The sequence below is a fragment of the Chrysemys picta genome, chromosome 24 (genome assembly GCF_011386835.1).
Source record: "Chrysemys picta bellii isolate R12L10 chromosome 24, ASM1138683v2, whole genome shotgun sequence".
NCBI lineage: Eukaryota > Metazoa > Chordata > Testudines > Emydidae > Chrysemys > Chrysemys picta.
Window position 1 is genome coordinate 17747961 of NC_088814.1, and position 20881 is coordinate 17768841.

General features: G+C 50.8%; 1 protein-coding gene across 1 annotated transcript in view; it reads right to left on the reverse strand.

The window, feature by feature from the left end:
* The window catches only part of LOC101949099 (vasoactive intestinal polypeptide receptor 1-like), a 93402-nt gene that overhangs the window by 47964 nt on the left and 24557 nt on the right, over positions 1-20881 (reverse strand). Inside the window, exons 3-5 of the mRNA XM_005283116.3 lie at positions 13859-13956; positions 11665-11668; positions 2202-2214 (exon numbers count right to left, since the gene is read on the reverse strand). Coding sequence (XP_005283173.3) covers positions 2202-2214; positions 11665-11668; positions 13859-13956 — 115 coding nt within the window. The remainder of the gene's footprint in view (positions 1-2201; positions 2215-11664; positions 11669-13858; positions 13957-20881) is intronic.

Genomic DNA, 20881 nt, shown 5'->3' on the forward strand with positions numbered 1-20881 from the left:
CTGGGCACTGTTGGGCACAGGAGCCTGAGTGGCTGGGCCTCAGCTATGGTCAGGAATGGCGATTCCTGAGCTCCTGCCATTGAATGCAATCCGGTCCGTGCCAAAGGCAGATAAACTGCTGCTCAGAAGGGTCATGAGCCCTGCAACTGGCAATCTGGGCAGGGAGGGTTCAGCAGGATCCGAGGGGGGGAGGGGGGAAGCTCTGACAGAGCCCAGGAATTCCCCTCCATCTGTCTAGGAGCCCTCTCCATGACATCACTGCCCAACCCAGCCACCGGGGCATCTGCCACCCTCACACATGTATCCTACCCTTTGAGTGGCTGCGCCACTTCCTTCTGCCACCAAGAGCCTGCACAGCTCGGAGGGGAGAGCAGCAGGGAGCAATGAGGGTAGCGGGCAAGTAAGCGAAGGCTGACAGATTTGTTGCCGTAATAAGCCTGGTCTTTGTTCAGTGAGTGATGGGAGGATGGTTAAGGAAGGAGAGGAGACAATGAACTCAGACAAACACTGTGTGTTTGTGTCCGTGTCTGTGTGTCATGTGTGCATGCACTGATGTTCATGTGTTTCTGTGTGTGCATGCATGTGTGAGTGTGTGTCATTCAGTGATACCAGACTCGGGAAAGGATGAGCCCATTGCCCGGTTAGCCCTCTCCACTCCGGGGGCCCCTCACTAATGCCCACTCCGTTAGCAGGAGCAGGGGCAGCGAGTTGTATGGGCCCTTGGTGCCTGGGCTCCAGCAATATTCAGGGCCCGGGGGCCAGGCTCCACCAATGTTCGGGGTCGGATCTCTCCCCCATCCCCGCCTGCCACTCCACACGCTTCCCCTGAGTGTCCCCTGGCCCCCACTTGCTGCCCCCCAAGCACCTCCCCCAGACCATCCCTGCCTCTCTTCTGCAGCTCCACGCTGCCTCCGCTCTGCTGGCTCCCGGCATCAACTGCTGCCGCAGGGTCCTAGTGGCCCCCTCCCACTAGTGCCAGGGCAGGCTGACCCTGACCCTGCCCTTCCCTTTTCCGGCAGGACCCTCCATGAGAGCAGGAGTCCCCCCCACCCGCAGTCACTGCTCCTGCCCCATGCTGGACAAGGGGCAGCCCTACCTCCCACCCCCAGTGAGGCTACAGTGAGGGGCAGCAGCAAGGGAGGAGACGCACATGTGATAGCATCCCCCCCCGGTACCTACCACCGGGGAGGTGAGGGGGCTTCCTGGACCTGAGAGGAGCCCTAGGAGCACATGCATTGACAGTGGTATGAGGTGAGGGTGATGCAGGGGGGAAGAGGGAGGCCTCTCCACTGGAGCTCGCTGCTGCTGGCGGGGAGAGGGCTGGGGGGAGTCCTCCTCTCTGGCCTGCCTGCTCCCCAAACTCCTCATCCCCAGCCCTGCTCCAGCCCAGAACCCTCACCCCAACCCTCTGCCCTAGCCCTGAGTCCCCTCCCACACCCTTGCACCCCTCATCCCCAGCCCCACCCCACAGCCCTCACCCCTGCACCCCAACCCTCTGCCTGAGCCCCTCCCACACCCCAAGCCCCTCATCACCAGCCCCACCCTAGAGCCCTCACATTTTTACATTATTTAAAAAAATATACAGTAACTCCTCACTTAACATTATAGTTATGTTCCTGAAAAATGCTACTTTAAACGAAACGATGTTAAGCGAATCCAATTTCCCCATAAGAATTAATGTAAATGGGGGGGTTAGGTTCCAGGGAATTTTTTTTTGCCAGACAAAAGACTATATTTTATATATATACACACACATATACACAGTATAAGTTTTAAACAAACAATTTAATACTGTACACAGCGAAGATGATTGTGAAGCTTGGTGGAGGTGGTGGAGTCAGAGGGTGGGATATTTCCCAGGGAATGCCTTGTTGCTAAATGATGAACTAGCACTTGGCTGAGCCCTCAAGGGTTAACACGTTGTTAATGTGGCCTCACACTCTACAAGGCAGCACGAATGGAGGGAGGGGAGACAGCATGGCAGAGAGAGACAGAGACACACACCCTGTGAGTGTGAGAGAGAGAGAGAGAGACATTGCCCCTTTAAGTAGGCTGACCCCACTGCCTTTTTAAGTAGATCAGAAAGTTGAGACAGCAGCTGCTGCCAGCAAGCTCCCTCCCTTCTGAGCCCTGTCATGCCCCTCCGCTCTGTGGAGATGGGGGGCAGGAGCGGGGGAGGGGGAACACCCTGACATCAGCACCCCTCTGCCCCCCCTCCCCCGCACAGCAAGCAGGACGTTCACAGGAGCAGCTCCAAGGCAGGGGGCAGGAGCAGCACACAGCAGTGGGGGAGGGACACCTGAACTGCCCGGAAATTGGTAGCTTGCTGGGCAGCTGCCACACAGGGAACTTAGGGGAGCTGATAGAGGGGCTGCCCGCCCACCCTGGTTCCAAGCCCCCACCAGCTAGCTCCAATGGGCTGCTCTTTCTGCAAGCAGTGGACAAAGCAGGCGGCTGCCAAACAATGTTATAAGGAAGCATTGTGCAACTTTAAACGAGCATGTTCTCTAATTCAAAGGGTCTCAAACTGTGGTATGTGGACCACCAGCGGTCCGCGAGCTCCATTCAGATGATCCGTGAATAGTCCCCTCTAAGGTGTGCGCCTGGGCGGCCACGCACAAGAGAATGAAGAGCCATCCACCTAATGAGTGAAGCCGTGCAGGCATGGCTCCGCTAATTAAGTGCCTGGACCTGGAGAAGGTCAGGTGGTGGACTTGGGGCGAAGTGGGAGGGGGCAGTGGGGTGAGAAGAAGGGGTGGGAGGAATTTGGGACGTGCAGGGCTGCGGCAGCCAGAAAAAGAGGCGACTTTCCCCAGCTCCAGGGCTGCGGCTGCCGGGGAGAGATGGCCTCTGTCCCAGCCCCAGCTTGAGGGCTGCTGCGGAAGGGGAGAGACGGAGAGATACCACCCCCCACTCCTTCCCAGCCCCAGCTTGAGGGCTGCTGCGGAAGGGGAGAGACGGAGAGATACCACCCCCCACTCCGTCCCAGCCCCAGCTTGAGGGCTGCTGCGGAAGGGGAGAGACGGAGAGATACCACCCCCCACTCCGTCCCAGCCCCAGCTTGAGGGCTGCTGCGGAAGGGGAGAGACGGAGAGATACCACCCCCCACTCCTTCCCAGTCCCAGGGGAGAGAGGGCACATCCATCGCATTAGAAAGGTTAAGACTACTGATATTAAAATATGAGTTGTGTGCTATTATGTGTAGAACAAAAACCATTAATTATTATTTACAATAGTTAGCTAACGGTACAAACAACATTTGGAAAGATGATTAAGTGGTCCGCCGAGACCCGCAGCAATTTTCAAATGGTCTGCGAAAAAAAAGGTTTGAGATCCCCTGCTCTAATTGATCAGCAACGTAACAACAAAGCAGCGTTAACCAGGATGACTTTAAGTGAGGAGTTACTGTATATTGGCTTACAAGGCAGGAGTGGGGGGGGCGGGACTTGGACTTGTTCTGGGCACCACCAAAAATCATACAAACCTGCTGCCCCTGAGCAGGAGTTAGAAATCACTAAGATGCCAGTGCCCGCATCAGCACCCTACGCTCCCACCCAGCTGCTCCCCACAGCCACCCTGCAGCCTCCTTCCGCCAGGGCCAAGGAGACACAAAGCAGCTGCTCAGCCTCTCAGCAAATGCCCCTCTCTGGGGGCTGAGTTGGCTCCTCCTGCTCTGTGCAGGCCCTGCAGAAACCCTCCAAACAAAGGGGGCATCCTGGGGCAGATGGCAGGTTGGCCAGAGCAAGGCGGGGGCAGCTTGGGGGCAGGAGGAGGCATGGCTGGGGCAATTCTGCACCTCAGATATTCCCTGGCTGCAGCAAGGCCCAGAGACCATGGCATCTGGGTCACAGGCCTGAGGCTGCACTGGTCTGTGCTGGGGGTCAAAGACAGAACCAAGGAGGCAACCCCCTCAGCCCCTGCAGCAGGCCTGGCAGGTACATGGACAGGCTGGGCTGGGTGCCACTAGCCCCTATGAACCATCCAAGCCTCTGAGTGATTCTGAACCAGCACCAGCTCCTCAGCCCAGGATGAAGGGCAGGTGTCTCCTCTCCTTCCTGAACGTTCCTGCGGCTCGGTCTCAATGGGTCTCATCCCTGACATCCAGCATTAGCTCTAGAGTTGCCAACTTTCTACTTGCACAAAACCGAACACCCTTGCCCTGCCCCTCCTCCAAGGCCCGGCCCCTGCCCCGCCCCTTATCTGAGGTCCCACCCCCTGCTTACTCCTGCCCCCCCTCTCTCTGTCGCTTGCTCTCCCCACCCTCACTCACTCGGTCATTTTCACCAGGCTGGCTTTGGGGGTTGGGGTGTGGGAGGGGGTGAGGGCTCTGGCTGGGAGTGCAGGCTCTGGATGGGGCTGGGGATGAGGAGTTTGGGGTGCTGAAGGGTGCTCCAGGCTGGGATCAAGGGGTTCAGAGGGTTGGAGGGGGATCAGGGCTGGGGCAGGGGGTTGGAGCACGGGAGGGGATGAGGGGTGAAGGCTCTGGGTGGCGCTTAACTCAAGCAGCTCCCGGAAGCAGCGGCATGTCCCTCCTCTGGCTCCTAAGCGGAGGCGCGGCTAGGCGGCTCTGCATGCTGCCCTGTCCACAGGCACCGCCCCCACAGCTCCCATTGGCCACGGTGTGGAGTGTCCTGGCTGCCCCTTCGGGGTGGTGGGGAACATGCAGCTGCTTCTAGGAGCTGTGTGGAGCCACACCAGGCAGGGATCCTGCCTTAGCCCTGCTGCACTGCCGACCGGACTTTTAATGGCCTGGTCAGCAGTACCAGGGTCCCTTTTCAACCAGGTGTTCTGGTCGAAAACCAGACCCTGGCAACCTTAGATAGTTCTGTATGAGGGGAAGCATCATCCACCATCTCTTACCAGGATGCAGCTCAGGACAGTGCCCTGGTCTCACAGCTTTCAGGGAAGTGTCCTTTGGAGGCAACACTCCCTCTTTGGTCAGCCTCTGGGATGTGGCATAGGGCTGTGTCGGCGTGTGGAACGTGACATAGGGCTGTGTCGGCGTGTGGGACGTGACATAGGGCTGTGTCAGGCTGTGGGACATGGCATAGGGCTGTATCAGGATGTGGGACATGGCATAGAGCTGTGTCAGCCCACAGGACATGGTGCAAAGTTGTGTCAGCCTGAAGAATATGGACTAGGGCTGAGTCGGCCTGCAGGACATGGCGTAGGGCTGTGTCAGGCTGTGGGATGTGGCGCAGGGCTGTGTCAGCCCACAGGACGTGGCATAGGGCTGTGTCAGGCTGTGGGATGTGGCGCAGGGTTGTGTCAAGCTGCGGGACATGGCGTAAGGCTGAGTCAGCCTGTGAGATGTGGTGTAGGGCTATGTCGGCCTGTGGAACGTGGCATAGGGCTGTGTCAGGCTGCAGGATGTGGCGTAGGGCTGTGTCAGGCTGCAGGATGTGGCATAGCGCTGTGTCAACCCGCGGGTAATGGCGCAGGACTGTGTCGGCCTGGGAGACGTGGCATCAGGCTGTGTCAGGCTGCGGGACATGGCGTAAGGCTGTGTCAGGCTGCGGGATGTGGCATAGGGCTGTGTCAGCCTGTGGGATGTGGCATAAGGCTCAGTCAGCCAGCAGGACATGGTGTTGATCGGTGACAGGCTGTGGGATGTGGCGTAGGGCTGTGTCAGGCTGCGGGACGTGGCGTAGGGCTGTGTCAGCCTGTGGGACGTGGCGTAGGGCTGTATCAGGCTTCGGGAAGTGGCGTTGGGGTTTTTCAGCCTGTGGGACATGGCATAAGGCTGAGTTGGCCTGCAGGACGTGGCGTTGGTCAGTGTCAGGCTGCGTAACATGGCGTCGGTCAGTGTCAGCCTGTGGGACGTGGCAGAGGCGTAGCGAGCGCCCTCCATACCCTCCGACTGGAGGGGGCCCCGCAAGGAAGGGGGCCCCTAAAAGTGGCAAAAAAATGTAAGGTATAACTAGGTAAGTGACATTTATTGACACTATTGCACAATCCATGTCGGTTTTACTGACAAAACCGTGAAGTCATTATGATACATCATAATGCTATTGGCTACATCAGTTGTCTGTTGGTCAGTTTTGAATTTTAGTTGGACCCATTCAAAGAATGTGTATTTGCGTTCATAATGGCGGTCGGCGGATAAATGTTATTAATTTAGTTGTTTAATTTTTTATCGTTTGAAATGATTCGTTTCCAACGCAGAAGCGTGCTTTGTGATGTCTAAGAGAACGTATAAGAGCGGAGCTAGTAAACAAAAGGCAGCAAAAGATGCCGAGAAGGAACTTGAGAAAATTCCAAAGTTGTCAACGTATTTTGCGCTGCAATCCAACGTACAGTACAGGCACATGAAACGGACAGTGCTAGCAGCGACGAATCGTATCCAGAAGTATCCAGAAGTGCTTCAAGTGAGGTCGAAGGTGAAGCCAGTTGTTCTACCAAACAAACTGTGACAGATATTCCAGCTGCTGCCGGGAAAGAAGTATCTGAATCTGAACCACTGACTGATGATCCAGGAGATTGGCCGTCTATAATATCGGACAGGCAAGTGTGTGACATTGTTGCATGTGGCCCACCGCAGCAGAATGAAAGTTACGAATTTCCATTTAATGAGGAAAAACGGAGGTTCACAAGTACTCATTTCTATCGAACCATGGCAAATGGCGAAAAAATAAAACGTTCATGGTTAATGTACTCAGTTCAGAAAGATGCCATTTTTTGTTTTTGTTGTAAATTATTTGGCACTGGCGCCATACCACTACGTCGTGGAACATCTGCTTGGAAAGCACTGTCAAAAAGACTTCAGCAGCATGAAACAGGCAAAGGTCATCAAGACTGTATGGTGAAATGGTTTGACCTTCGGTCAGGCATAGTAAACCGTACATCTGTTGACCAACTCGAATTGCAGGCTTTTCTGAAAGAAAGAGATTGCTGGAGAAATGTTGTCAAACGCATGGTTGATGTCGTTATTTTCTTGTCCGAAAGAAACTTGGCATTTCGAGGAAGTAATGAAAAGCTCGGCGATCCTTCGAATGGCAACTTTTTGGGACTGTTTGAATTGCTTGCAAAGTATGATACTGTCCTCAGCGAACTTTTACAGAGGATTAAGAAGGCAGAGACACATGTTCAGTACCTCAGTCCACAGATCCAAAACGAGCTGATTCAACTTGTTGCCAGTAACATTCAAGAGGCCAACATAGCGCAGCTTAAAAAAGTAAAATATTATTCAGTTATTTTGGACTGTACTCCCGACGTGTCACATGAAGAACAGATGTCTGTGGTGTTACGCTTTGTTGAATGCAACGGTGAAGATGGTGTCAATATTCGTGGAGCGTTTGTTGGTTTTCTTAATGTTCATGATACAACTGGCGAGGGCTTATTGGAAGCGTTTCTTGAAAAGACAAACAACTTAGGAATAGACATTGCTGACACGAGAGGCCTAGCTTATGATAACGGCGCAAATATGAGAGGAAAGAATAAAGGAGTTCAAGCCCGCATGCTAGAAATAAATGACCGTGCCTTGTATGTGCCATGTGGAGCTCACACTTGGAATCTTGTGATCTCAGACGTGGCAAAGTCATCGAAATATGCCGTTGACTTTTTCGGTCTGATTAACAGAATATACGTTATCTTTTCTTCTTCACCTTCACGTTGGGATATACTTCAAGAACATATGCCAATATCTGTTAAAGGGTTATCGGACACTCGTTGGGAGTCGAGAATTGATTCTGTGAAGCCATTGCGTTATCACCTTGAAGAATTGTGCAATGCTTTGTCATCTTTGCGAGAATATGCGCTCGAAAAGAAAGATGGCAATACAGCAACAGAAGCCGGTGCGCTTTTAGACCATGTTACTACATGGCCTTTTGTTCTGACTGCGTACACATGGTATGATATACTATTTCACGTCAATAAAACCAGCAAATTAATTCAGTCACCAGATGTGTCAATTGACGTACTGCAGGCAGAAGTCGGTGCTACAAAGAAGTTTTTGGAAGACTATCGAAATACAGGATATATCTCTGTGGTCACAAATGCACATGAAATAGCAGAGCATATGGGTATTGAGCAGGTGTTTCCAGAAACCAGGGTGCGACGTAAGAAGAGAATGTTTGATCACAAATGTGCTGATGATTCGAGTGGTCTTTCTGCCGAAGAAAAATTCAAATCACAGTTCTTTCTTGTTCTCACTGATCAGGCCATATCTTCTGTTTTGTCGCGATTTGACCAACTCGTGGAGTGGTATAAGTTGTTTGGATTTCTGTACAACGCTAACAGCCTGAAGCAATGTCACAGAGAAAATGAACTGGAGAATCACAGCAAAAATTTTGAAAGAAAAATGGGAGACATTGATGCCAACGAACTCATAATGGAATTGAATCATTTTATTTATGTCATTGAGAAAGAGAGAGGACTTGTCACGGCAAACAATTTTTTAACGTACATATACAAGAACAGCCTTCAGGAGATATATCCGAATCTTTGCATTTGCATCAGAATTCTTCTGACCACACCAGTTACTGTTGCTGGTGCTGAAAGGAGCTTCAGCAGAATGAAACTGATCAAGAATATCCTGCGCTCAACCATGACAGATGACAGGCTTTCTGTGCTTGCAGTTATCTCAATCGAAAACAAGATTGCCAGATCTCTGGACTATGATGCATTGATTAACCAATTTGCGGAGAACAAGGCTCGAAAGAAGCGCTTTGCATAAATACGGCATACATGTACACTGTAGGCCTATGTATACATAATATGAACCCTGTATATTGTATAAAATAAATACCGCATTCCAGTTTCTGCATTGTAAGGGGCCCCGCCCAGACATATGTTCGGAGGGGGCCACGTTCTTTGTTGCTACGGCCCTGGGATGTGGTGTAGGGCTGTGTTAGGCTGTGGGATGTGGCGTAGGGCTGTGTCAGGCTGTGGGATGTGGTGTAGGGCTGTGTCAGGCTGTGGGATGTGGTGTAGGGCTGTGTCAGGCTGCAGAACATGGTTTTAATATGGGCACAGGGCAGCACTTGTGGTCTGAGCTAGGAATCTGTGTCCTCAGCTGTTTCCCTGCAATGAGCTGTGCTGGAGTACACGACTCCAGGAGCTCATTCACAGGCCATAGCATTGCTGACAGGTTAGGAATGAATCTGCCTAAACAGTGGATCATATTTTGGATTCTTGTCAGCTCCAGATGGATTCAGGAGGCTGCATTTCCTTTCGGCCTTTTACCTTCTTCACTCTGGGCTTAGGCTGGGCTCGCTCAGAGAGCACCCCAAGCAGTTTGGCTGTTTCTGGCTCAGCAGGCAGTTTTCTGAAATTCATAACAGACCATGACTGTTCCGCTTCTGTACGCCCATCGTACTAGGCCGTCATCCACGTGACTCTGCCTCCCCGAGGGGCAGTAACTAGAGGAGCTCAGCCGCCCCACTGATGGCAAAGGAAGGTGGGGGAGGTTGGAGCCAAACAAGGCACCGTCTGGGGATAGAGAATCCGTTATGTGGAAACCCAGAGCTCTTGCTGACCCTGAGGAATGTATCTCATTTTTATCCAGCTCATAATGGAGGAACTTCAGGGCCCTTTCCAGGGAAGCCACTGAGGTCATTTTAGGAATTTCTCTTTCAAACCCTGATTCTCTGTGCCAGCCCCCCTCTTCCTGAGCCTAAAGTGTTCTGCAGCCTTTGGCTTGGGCTAGTTTGCAGGGCTGGGGCTTCTGCCGGTTGAGTTCACAATGTTCGCTAGAGGCCGCGTGATCTGGTGCATGGGGCAGCACTGTAGAGACCTGCGTTCTCAGCCTGGCTTTGCTGCTGGGTGACCTGGTGCAAGTTGCTTTGTCTCTGGCTCTCCTCCCACTCTTTGTCGGTTCAGAGAGTGAGCTCGCTGGGGCAGGGTCTGCGTCTCACCCCATGCAGCGCCTGGCACGATGGGGCCCTGGGCTTAGCTGCAGCTGTTCTAATACTAGTAACAGAGCAGATTGTGAGGCTCTTACCCATATCGGCTTGTTCACAGTCCGATGTTCCTCTTGATTGTCCTCCTCCCGAATGTATTTTCTCCCCCTTGGTCCCCAAGCCATCCTCCAGCTAGCACAGAGCCCTGCAGTGTGTCTCCTCAGCCACATTGACTATCTCCATCCTGCGCTTCTTCCCACAGAACAGCAAGTCAAGTTCAAGTTCTCAGTCCCTATCTTCAAGGTGCTACAGGACCTGGGACGAGTGTATCAACAAGAGCTGACAGCCCTGAGATGAGGACAGCGCAGGACAGCTCTGCTCCTCTGGCCCCACAGAACTTTCTGTCCCAAGCGGGAAGTTTGAGCGCTCTCGGGGGGCAGCCCCGACTCTGAAATGAACCCCCAGAGGAGAGAATCCTCCCCACCTCCTGGTCTGAACACCAGCCACGCCTCTGTCCGGCCTTCATTGACACACATACAGCAGCGTGGACACATTGAAACAAAGGCCTACCAGAATGACCCACTCCGCCACACCCCTGCTATCCCCATGGGAAGGGGATGAACTAAATGGGACAGAGGTTAGTCCTGTCACGTAGTGCACAACTGGAAGGTGCTCGGATACCACAGGGATGGGGTGGGATGAGAATATGCCTTGATGTGAGTAGACTCCCCTCTGGGTTAGCACCACCCTGAGACACTGTCCCCGTGACTAGCGCCCCAGGCCAAGAAAATGTGAGCAGCCCTGCTCCAGTGCGAGGAAGGATTGGTGGGAAGGGACTGGAAACATGCCAGATCTTGTCCCCAGAGCAAGGAACAGAGCTGGGGTCCGGGGCAGGAGCAGTGGGTATAATAGGCCACCACCGACCCTGCCGCCAGACCTCTGGGCTGTGGTGGCCCCGCCTCTTCCCCTCCCTACTGGGAGTGGGCTTCTGCCAGAAGATTTTGCTTATTTATCATGCGCCATGCAGGTTCCTGGGCGGCTGAAGAGGCGGTATCTGCTACTCAGCTTCCCGGGTCCCTTGGACTTCCCAGGGAGATTGCTGCTGAACCGGGAAGCTGAGTAGCAGATACCACCTCCTCCGCCGTCCTGAAACCTGTGTGGCACATATAAAAGCTCAGTGTTCTCCGCCCGCCACTGCCTGGCTGCTCCTCTCCAGCACTGCACCCCCCTCTCCGGTGCCCATAAAAACCACCCTGGAGGGACCAGGCACAGAGAAAATCCCTCCTCCAATCTACACATCCACTGAGGGGCTGGGACAGAGCCCTCTCTGAACAGACACACTGAGGGGGGGATGGCCAGGAACAGAGCCCCCTACACAAAACCCTGGGGGGCACCTAGAGTGACAGGTTAGGAGCAGAGCACACCCCACAGACCAGAAGGGAACCAAAGCTCCCCCCAAACACCCAGCGGGGGGAGACACAGCCCTCTCCCCCACCCACAGCTGAGGGGGAACAGCCCCCCACTCTCACACACACAAGTGGACAGAACCCTGCGTGGTACTATCCCTAGTCCCCCATAACGGCTCTGGACCCACCCGCCCCAGGGTCAACGCATGCCCCTGGGCCCTACTCTCCTCCCGTCTGCCCCCAGGCAGCAGCTCCCTTCTGGGAAGGGCTCATCCGAGGCAACGGTGAGTGTGGGCACTGTAGGGGCAGGTGATGCGTGCCTGCAGGTGCCCAGCCAGAGTGCAGGTTTGGGTTGCCTCGGGTGAGCAGCCAGGCACACGTGTGGGAGGGAATGGGGGCTCCGCTGCCCTGAGGGTCACTGGCCTGGCTGCCCATTGGGGATGAAAGTGAACGTAGTAGCACACACCAGGCAGGTTTGCAATGCACACACTGTAATTAATGTAACCAGCGCAATATACTAGTACAGCTGTTCACATTTTAATCCTTGCTAGCAAACAAATGCTGGAACAATCAGCCGTGGGAGAAAAGGAGGGTCGCACACAGTGAGTGGGGAGGGGGCCAAGCGGGGAAAGGGGTGTGGCCTGGGGTGGGGAGGGGCCATGGGTGGAAGAGGTGGGACAGGAAGCTAGCCTCCCCAAGTGGAAGCTTCACCTGCCACCCATGGTCTGGAAGTTAAAGGTCACCTGTCTATGCACCCTACCCTCCCTGCAGTAGACAGACAGATGCTTTTACTGCCTCCTATCCCGTTTGCAATGTTTGTTTAAAAAGCAGAACATCAATTCTTGAGCCCAAATCCAAGAGAAATGCGGTCTTGGGATGCATTAGGCGAGGTATATCTAGTAGGGATAAGGAGGTCCTGCTTCCGTTGTACAAGGCGCTGGTGAGACCTCATTTGGAGTACTGTGTGCAGTTCTGGTCTCCCATGTTTAAAAAAGATGAACTCAAACTGGAACGGGTGCAGAGAAGGGCCACTAGGATGATCAGAGGAATGGAAAACCTGTCGTATGAAAGGAGACTAGAGGAGCTTGGGTTGTTTAGTCTGACAAAGCGAAGGCTGAGAGGGATTAATACAAGGGAGGGAGAAGAATTATTCCAGCTTAGTACTAACGTGGATACAAGAACGAATGGATATAAACTGGCCGTGGGGAAGTTCAGACTTGAAATTAGACGAAGGTTTCTGACCGTCAGAGGGGTGAAATATTGGAACGGCCTACCGAGGGAAACGGTGGGGGCGACGGACCTGTCTGGTTTTAAGATTAAGTTAGATAAGTTTATGGAGGGAATGGTTTAATGGTAAAACATAGTAGTCAAGGAAAGCCAAGCAATGGTAGGTAAATAGTATAATGGCTAACAGGGGTCGGGCTGGAGACTCTTGCCTATATGCTCGGGGTCTTAGTGATCGCCATATTTGGGGTCGGGAAGGAATTTTCCTCCAGGGCAGATTGGCTGAGCCTCTGGAGGTTTTTCGCCTTCCTCCGCAGCATGGGGCAGGGATCTCTAGCAGGAGGGTCTCTGCCGATTGAAGTCACTAAAAACAGGATTGGGGACTTCAACAGCAGAGTCCAGGGAAGGGGTAGGGACGGTTTTATGGCCTGCAGCATGCAGGGGGTCAGACCAGATGATCATAATGGTCCCTTCTGACCTTAAAGTCTATGAGTCTATGAGTCTATGAGAAAATGAATGCTTTCTTTCCCCTAAGAAGGAGTGTGGGCACCAGCAAGAGGCTTTTCCTCCAACAATATCCTTCTAAAGGGCTTTGCTGAACTTAGATGAAAACTTCCCCAGAGTGAGGAACTATTCAGGTTTTGAAGTATTGTGGGGTGTCTGTCTTTGGCTGCCTGTGTGTGCGCTGCACAACTGTCGGGAAGGATTTTGAGGCTGTGGCAATGATGCCAAGGCCACATACCCCCAGGCACAAACGCTGATGACCCACAATTAACTTGTTAGCCTTGGCACAGCAGAGCAGAAGTTCTAAGAACATCTTAGCACCTAGGAGCCTGTGACAGATCTTCAATACAGCTGGCTAGAGAAACAGAAAGGGCCTGATCCCTGACTGCCCAGTCAACTGGCATGAAGTTGCGGCAAGGTTTCGATAAAAAAATACGACCACTTTAACCCAGACAGATCTCCAGCTCCATTCCCTGCCCATCTCTGGACCTTTGCAACCCCAGCTCTATCAGTAAAAGTGACCTGCAAAGGAGCTTTCTTTTTGTAAACTGGATTTGTGACCCATTTGTTTAAGTCTTTTTTAAATATAAAAAGGGATTAAGGAGTTAAAAATCAGCACCATAAGATCCTTGGTTCTTTTACTTTAAAATATCTGGAATGTCAGTCTGATCTACCCTGGTTTTCTGCAGGCCTCGCTGGGGTCTCCAATGTATACTGCAGACTCTCTCATCTTCACCCAGGGGCCAGTGTTGGTGAAACTTTCACCGAGGCATTGGAGTCAAGTCCTTCCCTTCTCCACTAGAGACCTCGCCCCATCAGAGAGGCTTCAGGAAGCTTAGTGATGCTGGAACTCACTCACCTTTCCAGCTGGAAGACTCTGGAGACTCATTGCTTTGGTTTTCCCTCCTGATTGTTTCCAGACACTCAGCCTCTCGTTCCTGTAAATGCAGAATGATGGAGCACTCTGGGTGGGTCGCCTGCACCTTCAAGAGGAAACGGACAGACACCAGAACACAGGGTGTTAAAAGGCTTTCACTCTTAACACACCCATGCCTTCTGTTCAAGGACAAAATATTCCTGTGTGTCATATTTCCACTAGCCTCAACCCCAGGCAGTCCTCGCGGTGCGGCTACCCTTTATCCCTGGTTTTGTCATATTTCTTTTGCTTTATGTTTTTTGCTTGGTGAACAGTGTTAACAAACATGACTATCATCATTTACAATACATTTTGAGTGCCCTGTGTTTAAGAGGTCTCCTCTGAGAGCCACGGTGCCATACAGAGAATCTGAGCTTTCAAGATGGAGCCATTTGAGCCCTTTACCAGGGGAAATGGAGGTGGGGGAATGGACGGACAGCAGAGTATTTGAAACAGAGCAAGAGAACAAAATATATTAGAGACAGAAAAAACTATTAGGTCATGTCTCTCACATTCCTCTGTCAGCCAGGACAAGGTTGTTCCCTGCAATAGATTTCCTAGTTCTTGGTCCTGTCCATTTTAACAGGTTTGAAGAGGAGACACCTGGGTAGTTGTAGGAAGGCAAAACCTTTCTCTTATTCCAAGACAAACCAGTGGGAAGGTGTCTCTGCAGTACAGGTACAGGGGGTTCATTAAAGTTTCAGGCTCTGTCATCTGGATAAGTGCTGAATGTACAGGATAGCGAGACATCGGGGAGAGAACTCTCAAACACATTTGGATATCAGGATCATTCCAGAAAAGTCCATTGCTGGCATATTTTTTTAAAGGACAGGAAGGTTATAAACCATGAGATTGGACAGTTACATAGCCTACCACATCCCTAAGCCTCCCAAAGCAATTCACAAACTCTGCTCTGTGCCAAAGGAGTGAACAGTAGGCAGGTTGCGAAGTCAAGCACGCAGAAGCTAGGAAATGCCCATTCAGCCCCCTTGGGCACGTGCATCACAACAACATCTTTATTAACATGATTGCCCTGTTTTTTCCCCATCTATTTTTACAGCAGGAGAACTGAGGTGCAGAAAGAGTAAGGCCAGTGTTTGAAAAATGCCCAAGAATTCTGCATGCCCAACCCGAGACACCTCAGGTCTGGTGTTTCAGAGGCACTAAAGCATCCACAGCTCCACTGATGTTGGAGAGGCCAGAGTTCAGTTCTTCAGAAATCAGTCCTTAGGTGTCTCAAACTGGGTGCCCAGATTAGCCTTGCCATGCCTCAAATTGAGGGTCAATACAGTACAGAGCGTGAGGCACTCAGATACTATGGTAACAATAAAAATAGAAGATAGATAGATAGATAGATAGATAGATAGATAGATAGATAGATAGATAGATAGATAGATAGATAGATAGATAGATAGATAGATGTGCATGGGGATAGATAGCTAGGTAGTGAATTAGCCCTTGCACTCAGCAGAAACTGAAAGGAAGAAGGTCTAAGGCCATATGGGCATCTGCTAATTGGTTCTACAGTGTCACCATTTGACCCTTTCCTGCTCTGTTCCAATGGCTAGTATGTTGGCCTAGCCATTAGCCACTCATGCAGAGGCACAGGCAGTAAGTAAGGTCAGTCATTTCACCTCCTCAAGTAGTATTAATTTCTTTTGGGTTTTACACAGGAACATGGGCATTGCCAGACTGGATCTGAGCCGAGGTCCACCCAGTCCAGTATGCTGTCTCTGACAGCGCAAACAGCAAATACTTCAGAGGAAGGCATTGGAGACCCCTCCCTAGCGTGTGTGGGCTAAACTGCCCCCAGGAAGGTCTCATCATAATCCCTAACAATTAGAAACTATTTTAAAATGAAAAAGGACATTGTGCAAAAAGTGGAAACATGACCAAATTGATCAGAAGGGGTATAAAAGAACAGTACCAGTATGTAGGGACAAAATCAGACAGGCTAAGGCACAAAATGAGTTACACCCAGCCAGGGACATAAAAAGCAACAAGAAAGGGTTCTTTAAATACATTAGGAGTGTAAGCAGGGTCAGGATGAGCTCTACCCTGACATCTGGTGGTGAATTATGACTAGTGTGGAAAATATCTTCAGGGGCTGACCTTGTTTGCATAGGCACACCCACCCCGCCTAGCATGAGCCCACGGCAGCCCCAAATGGTCACTTTGGCTGCTGTGGGATCCCCAGTTTCTCTGTTATTGGGGTAGAAGGAATAAAGTGTTGTTACCCTGATTATGTGAATCAAGGACAATGAAACTGTTTTATGACATGTGACAAAGTTCCTCCTCTATCTTGGAGGGTCCTGCGCTTATTGGCGGATTTTCTTGCCTCAGAGATTCACCATGTGGGTTGGGGAACAGCCAAGAGACCTTCCCCTCTGGAAGAATCCACAGTCCAGGTCAATTGGGAGGCTTGGGGGGAACCCGGGCCCACCCTCTACTCCAGGTTCCAGCCCAGGGTCCTGTGGACTGCAGCTGTCTATAGTGCCTCCTGTAACAGCTGCATGACAGCTACAACTCCCTGGGCTCCTTCCCCATGGCCTCCTCCAAACACCTTCCTTAGTCTCACCACAGGACCTTCCTCCTGGTGTCTGATTACGCTTGTGCTCCTTAGTCCTCCAGCAGCACACCCTCTCACTCTCAGCTCCTTGCACCTCTTGCTCCCAGCTCCTCACACTCACACCACAAACTGAAGTGAGCTCCTTTTAAAACCCAGGTGCCCTGATTAGCCTGCCTTAATTGATTCTAGCAGCTTCTTCTTAATTGGCTTCAGGTGTCCTAATTAGCCTGCCTGCCTTAACAGGTTTTAGCAGGTTCCTGATTACTCTATTGCAGCCCCTGCTCTGGTCACTCAGGGAACAGAAAACTACTCATCCAGTGACCAGTATATTTGCCCTCTACCAGACTCCTGTACCCCACTGGTCGGGGTCTGTCACAGACAGAGGGTCTCACCATCACCTAAGTAGCACTCACTAGATGAGGGACATGGGTTCCAAAACCCAGTGACTTGAGAGAGGTTGGGGGCAGATATTTGTACTTGGTGATGTGGGCCCCTTCTGTGAGCCTGAAACATCAGTTGAACCTCCTCCTCTCTCCACTGTTGAATGTTAGAGCTAACTTTGATTCTATTAGGAGTCTAGTTACAGGCTGCTGAACTGAATTCACTTTGGGCCAATGGTGCACCAGCACCGGGACTCCCCTACTACTAGCTGAAATCACAAAAGAGCTAAAGTTACTAAGAGCTGAGATCACTGAGTGCTGTGTTAACTAGTGGGGGAGCCTGAAGCTATATTGCTAAGTGGCTGGCAGAGCAGCTAGCAGACCGGAACCTTGCAGGGACGGTTGGAGCGGCCCAAGGAACAGCGAGCAGAGAGGAGTGGAGCTGTTTGTGGGGACGGCTGGAGCAGCTCACGGGTCGGTGAGCAGAGCGGAGCAGCTGGTAGAGCAGAGCAGTTCGTGGGATGGCAGGAGCAGCTCACGGGACAGCTGGTGGAAGTGGACTGGCTCGTGGTGAAGGTTGCAGCGGAACCCCACAGAGAGGTGGCTGGTCGGCCTCAGATCACGTAAGGTGCCCCTTAACACCCTGCACACACCCCTTTGAACTCTGGGCCTGCACTGACCAGGGATAGAGACTTTGGGGGTTGTTGGACTTTTGGGACTTTGGGTGATTCTTGGGTTGCTGGACCCAAGAGACTTTGGGGGTGTTGGACTTTTGGGACTTTGGGTGATTTTTGGATTGCTGTTTCAAGAACCAAAGGGAAAGGACACGGCCCAATTTGCTGGGGTGGGCTCATGGTTTGGTCTATGAACTCCAGTTGTGGTGTTTTCCCAATTTAATGCTATGTCGTTTACCTCATGTTATTAAACATTTTCTGCTACACCGAGACTCTGTGCTTGCGAAAGGGGAAGTATTGCCTCTTTGAGGCACCCAGGGGTGTGTGGAAGATTTTCCCAGGTAACTAGGTGGGGGGCTTGAGCTGGTTTTGTGTTATGCTGTTGGGAGGGGACCCCTATGTACTGAACCCGGCCCTTGCTGCTATCAACTCGGCCTGGCAGAAGGGTTACAGGAGCAAGAGAAAGACAAAGGAAAATGTAGGTCCTCTACTTAGGAAAACTAATAATTGACATCAAGAAGGCTGAGGTGCTTAATGCCTATTTTGCTTCAGTCTTCACTAAAAGATTAATTGTGACCAGATACTCAACCCAATTAATATTGACAACCAAGGGGAAGGAATGCAAGCCAAAATAGGTAAAGAACAGGTTAAAGAATATTTGGATAAGTCAGATGTATTCAAGATAGCAGGACCTGATTAAATTAATCCTAGGTTACTTCAGGAACTAGCTGAAGCAAATCTCAGAGCCTTTAGCAATTATCTTTGAGAACTCCTGGAGGGTGGGAGAGGTCTCAGAAGACTGGAGAAGCGCAAACATGGTACCTATCTTTAAAAAAAGTGTGGGGGGGGGGGGAACCAGGAGGAGCCAGAGAATTATAGACCAGTCAGCCTAACTTCAATACCTGGAAAGATACTGGAGCAAATTATTACACAATCAATTTGTAAGCACCTGGAGGATAATACGGTTATAAGGAACAGCCAGCATGGATTTGTCAAACCAACTTAATTTCCTTCTTTGATAGGATCACTGACCTAGTGTGTGAGGGGAAGCAGTAGCCGTGATATACCCTGATTTTAGTTAAAACAACGAGGAATCCTTGTGGCACCTTAGAGACTAACAAATGTATTTGGGCATAAGCTTTCGTGGGCTAGAACCCACTTCATCAGATGCATGGAGTGGAAAATACAGGAGCAGGTATAAATACACAGCACATGAAAAGATGGGAGTTGCCTTACCAAGCGGGAGGTCAGTCTAACGAGACAATTCAATTAACAGTAGTATACCAAGGGAGGAAAAATCACTTTTGTAGTGGTAATGAGAATGGCCCATTTCAAACAGTTGACAAGAAGGTGTGAGTAACAGTAGGGGGAAATTAGTATGGGGAAAATTAGGTTTTGTAATGATCCAACCACTCCCAGTCTTTATTCAGACCTAATTCAATGGTGTCCAGTTTGCAAATTAATTCCAGTTCTGCAGTTTCATGTTGGAGTCTGTTTTTGAAGTTTTTTTGTTGAAGAATTGCCACTTTTAGGTCCGTTATTGAGTGACCAGGGAAATTGAAGTGTTTTCCTACTGGTTTTTGAATGTTATAATTCCTGATGTCAGATTTGTGTCCATTTATTCTTTCGTGTAGAGCCTGTCAGGCTTGGCCAATGTTCATGGCAGAGGGACATTGCTGGCACATGATGGCATATATCAGATTGGTAGATGTGCAGGTGAATGAGCCCCTGATGGGAGCTGATGTGGTTAGGTCCTATAATGGTGTCCCTTGAATAGATATGTGGACAGGTTGGCACCGGGGTTTGTTGCAGGGTTTGGTTCCTGTGTTGGTGTTTTTGTTGTGTGGTGTGTAGTTGCTGATGAGTATTTGTTTCAGGTTGGGGGGTGGTCTGTAAGCGAGGATTGGCCTGTCTCCCAAGGTCTATGAGAGTGAGGGATCATCCTTCAGGATAGGTTGTAGTTCTTGACTGTAGTGCCGCTTTTGATACAGTTCCGCATGACGTTCTCATAAGTAAACTAGGGAGATGTGATCTAGATGAAATTACTATAAGGTGGGTGCCCAACTGGTTGAAAGAACATACTCAAAGAGTAATTATCAATGGTTTGCTGTCAAATTGGGAGGGTGATGGGGTTTAACCCAGGGGTTAAACCATCATAGTTGCTCTAGGAAAACCTCTGCACCCCTGACACAGAACTTCCTGCAGACACACACTCAAAACCAGAGGCACCTGGCATGCTACTTTTCAAACAACAAAGGCAATTCCCATGCAAAAACTTAGCTACAGTTTAAGCTGCTTTGTGCAGTTCTAGAGCAGACATACAGGACCACTGACCACAGCCATCAACTCCCTCAAACATTAAAGACTAAGGATATCATAAGGTTCCATCACAGTTTTGACACAAGTCTTAGTCTCCAGTTCACACTCAGAGACACCTTCTCTCTGAGCAGCGTCCAAACGACCTTAATTCTGCCCCTGCTCTAGTATTTTATGGGAAGATCCAACGTCCACTTAAATCAATAGTAAACCTCTTTCTGCTGACTTTAATGGGAGTTGGACCAGGCATTTATACTGTATGCCTTTTTAGCACGGCAAATATGGATAGCTGACGATATGATTAGTTGTCTCACCATGGACTAAGATGCCATTCTGTGAGTTGCTGTCCAAATGCAAACCAAGAGACAGTCCCTCCGTATAGAGTTTACAGTCTGAGTCCCGGCTATTTGAGCTCTGGTCAAGTGAAAAATTCTCTAAGTTATATTTGTTCTGTGGCATCTAGTTGCCTCGTTCATTATGGCACATACAATTCCTGCTTTTACAAAAAAGCTATCATTTTATGATCTGGTGTGAGAGGTCTGTTTAATTCAATGTTCATTATATTTGTCTAATTAGCAGTGCATGGAATTATTTTGCTCAGTGGGAAAATACTGCAGTTTGGACGTGTTTCTATGGTACAAAGCTGGGCACTCTCAGGAACATTAGTACTCCCTTGGTGGCTTCCGGGAGCACGCAGTGTCCCTAGGATTCAAGGACGAGGAGTTCAAATCCACTATGCAGGTGCTGCATATTCTGGGTGCAGCTGTGCTCTCAACCCACCTTTCTGTTTGCCCGTTGCAAACAGCGGGGAGTATCGTGTGCATGTGAGGGCAGATTCCGAGTCTCTCGCTAGATCCCAGTAGTCTGGAAGGCACTGGTGAATTTGTGCATAGCTGTGTGAAAAAACCAGCTTCTCACAACTCCGCATGACTGAGAGGCTGGCGTAAAGTGCTTGCGCATAGTTCTGAGAGGAAGCTACGGTTTAGTCACAGTGAATAGCTATTGTTTGGTTGCAGCGTGTTTGCATGCTAGCAGGTGAACGTGGTTCAGTGG